This window comes from Amphiprion ocellaris, chromosome 14, assembly GCF_022539595.1.
Source record: "Amphiprion ocellaris isolate individual 3 ecotype Okinawa chromosome 14, ASM2253959v1, whole genome shotgun sequence".
NCBI lineage: Eukaryota > Metazoa > Chordata > Actinopteri > Pomacentridae > Amphiprion > Amphiprion ocellaris.
The window spans coordinates 14,020,347-14,026,346 of NC_072779.1; the positions used below are offsets into that span (position 1 = coordinate 14,020,347).

Below are 6,000 nucleotides of genomic sequence, written 5' to 3' on the forward strand. Positions count from 1 at the left end.
GGGGTCAAGGTTTATATCGACCCTTTCACCTATGAGGACCCTAATGAGGCGGTGCGAGAATTTGCCAAGGAAATCGATGTTTCCTTTGTCAAGATTGAGGAGGTTATCGGTGCTGGTAAGCCCCTGCCATATGCTTTTTCTGTTATTAACAAATGCATAAACTTTGTACCGGTCAACTCTGTCTGTAGGCTGCTTTATTTTTGCCAGAATGTTCTCTTTTCAAACAACATGATTAAATGTATCTAATTTATTGAGTTAAATTGACTAACTGTCATTTAAAGCCATTGTTTGGATTCTTGTTTATTGGCTGCAATTCAATAAGGCTGTGGAAATAAAGCAATTAACTGATAAATATGTTGCCAGTATTAGTGGCCCTCATTCAAACCAAAGGGCATCACTAGCTGCAAGCCAGCTTTACATTTGCTAAATACAGCAGTTATCCTCATAATGTGGCAGAAAAACAGCAATAATGTGTGTTTGTGTGTCTGTGCACTGCAGGCGAGTTTGGGGAGGTGTGTCGAGGACGGCTGAAGATCCCTGGGAAAAAAGAAAACTACGTAGCAATTAAGACACTAAAAGGAGGCTACACTGAAAAGCAGAGACGGGACTTCTTGTCTGAGGCATCCATCATGGGGCAGTTCCAGCATCCCAACATCATCCACCTGGAGGGAATCATCACGGCCAGCTGTCCCGTCATGATCCTCACAGAGTTTATGGAGAACGGCGCTCTGGACTCTTTCCTCCGGGTCGGTGTGACACAAAAAAAACCCCACACACTGAAACACACCGTCATGTCAGTCATCCTCCAACTGAACTGTATCTCTCCTCTCTGTAGCTGAATGACAGCCAGTTTACACCCATCCAGCTGGTGGGTATGCTGCGCGGCATTGCCTCTGGCATGAAGTACCTGGCAGAAATGAGCTACGTCCACCGAGACCTGGCTGCCCGCAACATCCTGATCAACAGCAACCTGGTGTGCAAGGTGTCTGACTTCGGCTTGTCGCGCTTCCTGCAGGAGAACTCCTCTGACCCGACCTACACCAGCTCTCTGGTGAGATGACGGCACTCTTCGGTTAATGCTTAAGAGAGAAAGCCTTTCATTAAATCCATGTACAGTACATCTGCCTGTAGGATGGTGCTCATACAAATCATCTTGAAGAGTTCATTTTATGACTCCAATGTGCAAAATGGGAGATCTAGACACTGATTTGACAAATAGATCCTCTGATTATGCTTGAGTCTCTGCAGTACAGTAGCTGGATGTTATCTTTTAATATAATTTAATACACAAGATTGATGCACAGATTGTATAAATATTAAAAGATTTTATTTACTCACGTTTTACATTTGTGTAAATGTTATTTTGGTGTAAAAATTCATTATTTTGCATTAAGCTGAAGTTGTTATTTTACCCTCCTTTACCTTAAATCTCAGAGGCCCCATCTGGCCATGTTTATGTGAAGATTTAGAGTGCTGCCTGTTTGCTTTTCTGTGCAGGGAGGTAAAATCCCAATCCGCTGGACAGCACCAGAAGCGATCGCCTTCAGAAAGTTTACCTCTGCCTCAGATGTGTGGAGTTATGGCATTGTCATGTGGGAGGTCATGTCTTTTGGAGAGAGACCCTACTGGGACATGAGCAACCAGGATGTAAGTTTAAGCAAAAATAAATAAGTAAATAAATAAAAACATGCTGAGCCAGCCCTGACGTTGATTTTTAAGGTTTTGACAGGCATAGCACAAAGCCAGACAAAACAAAATTTAATATTTGGATTCTAAAAAATTGTTTTGCAGGTGGTCAATGAAGTGTCAAAGCGCTTCAGAGCAATTTTACCTTTAGGAATTTTGAACTTTTCTCTCCTCTTTGTTTATTCTTTCTTCTTGTTTGTACCCTTGCTGAATTCTTATCCCTTCAAGCAACTTGAAATTGATTTAAATACCACTTGGTTAGTGCATTTGTTTGAATGGTGATCATTTTTCTTCCTGTCAGGTAATCAATGCCATAGAGCAGGACTACCGGCTGCCACCACCGCCTGACTGCCCCACACACCTGCACCAGCTGATGTTGGACTGCTGGCAGAAGGATCGCTCAGCGCGCCCTCGCTTTGCGGACCTTGTTAGTGCTCTGGACAAACTGATCCGCAACCCTGCATCGCTGAAAATAGTGGCTCAAGAAGGAGCAGGGTGAGAATGCAGATGCATTTCATTACAACAGAAAGTGTATAGTTTGTGGGAGTGCAGTCAAACCAAAGAAAATCTCAGTCGACCAAAATCATAGCTACTCATCAAACTATCTGTCCGTCACAGGGGGGATATCTACACATTATCTCGAGATACCATCCATCCATCCATCCATTATCTATACACCGCTTAATCCTCACTAGGGTCGCGGGGGGTGCTGGAGTTTATCCCAGCTGACTCGGGCGAAGGCAGGGGACACCCTAGACAGGTCACCAGTCTGTCGCAGGGCTACATACAAAGACAAACAATCACTCTCACATTCACACCTACGGGCAGTTTAGAGTAATCAATTAACCTCAGCATATTTTTGGACTGTGGGAGGAAGCCGGAGTACCCGGAGAGAACCTCTAGATACCAATTTAGTGTAATCAGTGCCTACAGGCCTTTATAGTCTAATGAACTATGAATAAACACAAGAAAATATTATTTGCAGTATATTAAATCATTTCATTCATCATTTGAAAAAGAGGTTCTTAATCTCAACAGGATCTCTCCTTAAATAAAGGTTAAATAAAAAAATAAAAATTTCACCCTGATTATTTTATACTAAAATTCTAAATTTGGAGCAGACCAGCGTGAACCATATTCATATTTCTGAAAACCAAACTTGGGATTGCAGCACAGCAACTATTGACAAATACAACACAGACAAGTTAATCTACTGTTTTTAGATGATATGCATATTAGTTGTTATATTGCTTGGTCAAGTTTACATTTGAAATTTTGCCCATTAGTTTCAATAAACTGCAGCTACACTGGCAGTTAATTTAGCATGGCTTTAGTGAATTTGGAACAGATGCCCAGTGAATATTCAGTAAATGTAAAGTAAGTTAATCGATCTAGCAATCTTCATTAAGTTTGGGTGAGATCAAAATTATGTCAACATCCCATTTTCCACAAGTGGTCTCTGCTTTCTGCATTCATCCTGGAATGCTATTGATGTAAAGTAACACCTGCAGCTGTCCCACCACTGAGAATCTGATTGGCTGAGAGCATTTCAACCAAACTGTCGACTTGGAGGCTACAGCCCTAATAGCTTAAGAATGAACCGAGTAAACACAAGCATGCCTGTCCTTTCATAATGTGTCTTCCTTAATGTCCATTTAAACTTCTGACAGTCACTGTTCAGACATTACCCTCCTACTGGCCAGTCTTATACACCTTCTCAGTGTCCTGCTGTGACCTGTCAGCCACTTGCTGTGCCCATTTCCCTTCCTCCACATTCTCCCTGTCGGCTGGTCGCATACAGCAGAAGACTCTGCACCCCTGGAAAATCCCATTGTTTGTCCCTGTCAGTCACTCAGTCTCAGATTATACCGCTGCTTGTCAAAAGGAATGTTGCTGCAGGATATATATAAGCTCCTCACTGTTGTTTTCATGGCAGTGTATGTGAGTTATTCCTTTGTCTCCGGACCCCGTCCCTTTAGGCCGTCCTACCCCCTACTGGATCAGCGTGCACCTTTATCCCTTTCACCGTGTGCTACAGTCGGGGAATGGCTGAGGGCCATCAAGATGGAGCGCTACGAAGACAGCTTCCTGCAGGCCGGTTTCAACTCGGTCGACCAGCTGGCCCAAATTACCACACAGTCAGTTTCTATTTCCAGTTTTCTTATCTAAATTGATACTTATCTCATTTTCACTTTTCAGTTCACACTTCCTGGCCACAAGGTCGGGGTGCTACAATCAAAGCCTGCAGTAGTGGAACTAGTAAACAGCTTAGGTGTTAGTTTCATTGGAATTCAACTAAAAGAGAAGTCCGGAGAGCGAACCTTGGGCTCTTTTGTTGTCAAATAAATTCCTATCTTTCTTTTTTTTTTTTTTCCCCCTGTCCTTCACACCTAATTAGTGACTTTTTCCATCTGTTCAGGGATCTGCTGCACATGGGAGTGACTTTGGCCGGGCATCAGAGGAAAATCCTTTCCAGTATTCAGACAATGACCTTTCGGAACAAGAGCACTGCAACTGTGACCTTCTAGCAGACCTGCCTTCTACCCTGGATGAGAACACCAGCACACAGGTGCCGCTGTGTACTGAGAGCACTCTGGATCCTCTCCTGTGACCCACTTTGAACACAGACCTCAAGGGACATTGGAGAATTTATTCATGACCAAGAAAAAAAAGGCAAAGAAGAAAATTAAATCAGCAGATGAGGATGACTGATGAGACAGTTGTCCAGAGACTGTCAGGACTCCAGTGACCCGTGACCACGTCATAAAGCTGTGCAGACTGACTCAGCCTCATTTTTACAGTTTGTGGTCAGTGTTTTTACATCTACCTAAGGTTAGGACTCAATACATGTGCCAAACCAAGAGGAGCGACAGACCAGAGTTTACACAGTTTCCGTAATATCACGTCATTTTGAAAACAGGACTGTTTACTAGTGTGTTGTCCCAAAACGTCACTTTTACCTTTCACCAAAGGAGAGTTAAAAAAAAAAAAAAAAAAAAGCCAATTCAAGATGTTTAGTTTTCGTATTGTGTGTAATCATGAATGAGAACTGCTTTCACCTTTGGTGTCTTGCATTAATCCATCTGGATTACATTACTTCACTTGACACCTTCCACGTCAAGACTGAACATTTCAACGGTGGGATTTTACTTCTTTTTATTTCCCAATTGAGTTCAACATTACTTCCTCTTTACTCAGGTGTGGTGTGTAATGCAGACTTTGGAGAGCGCTGTACTTGCCCTAATCAGACTTCTCTCATCTTCCACTGTCTGGCTTTTCCCTCGCCAGCTCAGCAACCTGTGAGGAGAACAAAGACACAGAGACATATCAGCACTTTTGTTGTTTCAGAGTGAATTGTAATCTTCAGTTAACTCCATGTGTTTCTCTTGGAGTGTAGAAACTGGCTGTTTCTACTGCTCGTGTTTCTGCTGGCAGCTCAGTTTTATTATAGTCAGACTGAACAAGGACCAAGTGGACTCAGAGACCAGAGAACACTGTAGAATTGGTTTTCTTTGTAGAAGTTTACCAAGGAAGCTATCTGGCCTCAAATCTTGTTTTTCTTGATATAACTGATACATTTTTAATTCTCTTATTCTGTATTCTCCATCTTCCAGTGCCATTCATTCGTCTTTGTGGACTTAAATGCCAATTTTATAAAGCAGAAATCTCTCATGAGTGGATTCAGTTTTGTCTCATTTAAATGTACCTTAAAGGGTTACGTTGACATTTGGAAGCTAAGTGTATTTTGCTTGCTGTGCAGTCAGCAGAATGTTTTCTGCCTTTGCCCCAAAGCAACACAAGAATGGTTTCTTAACATTTAGCATGGAAAACAATTCACAACTACCATCTAGCAGGCTAGTTTGTAGACAGGACTATCCAATTGATTTCAGCGTGGAATGCTAACAACACCGATGAGCTAATGTTTTATCAGACAAGTCCCCTCACATTTAAAACTGGGTACATTAGTTTCCTCCATGTGATGCTGGTAAAATACTTTCCCCCCCAAACAACACAAAAATACCCTTATCATTTACCATGAAAAACATTACACAGCTGTCAGATAACAGGCTAGCTGGTAGCCACGAGTATCCACTGGTTTCAATGTTGAATAACTTCCTGTTACTACAGTGTAGTTTCTTTACATTCTCTAACATTTAGCATAAGAGAAAAGCACTGATAATAGCTAGCAGGCTAGCTTGTAGCCTGAATTATTCAAAAGGTTTCAGTATGGAATGGTGACAACACTGTTGAGCTGCTGTTTCTTAATCAGACGAGCACCACTAACATTTTTAGCTGGGTGTATTATTTCCCTCC

The 6,000-nt window shown here is 42.1% G+C and overlaps 1 protein-coding gene across 1 annotated transcript in view; it reads left to right on the plus strand.

The window, feature by feature from the left end:
* Nucleotides 1-5,361, plus strand: part of ephb4a (eph receptor B4a) — a 44,512-nt gene extending 39,151 nt beyond the window's left edge. Inside the window, exons 11-17 of the mRNA XM_035942350.2 lie at nucleotides 2-115; nucleotides 499-746; nucleotides 836-1,051; nucleotides 1,498-1,647; nucleotides 1,988-2,181; nucleotides 3,666-3,824; nucleotides 4,106-5,361. Coding sequence (XP_035798243.2) covers nucleotides 2-115; nucleotides 499-746; nucleotides 836-1,051; nucleotides 1,498-1,647; nucleotides 1,988-2,181; nucleotides 3,666-3,824; nucleotides 4,106-4,214 — 1,190 coding nt within the window. The 3' untranslated portion in view covers nucleotides 4,215-5,361. The remainder of the gene's footprint in view (nucleotide 1; nucleotides 116-498; nucleotides 747-835; nucleotides 1,052-1,497; nucleotides 1,648-1,987; nucleotides 2,182-3,665; nucleotides 3,825-4,105) is intronic.
* The last annotated feature ends 639 nt before the right edge of the window (nucleotides 5,362-6,000 follow it).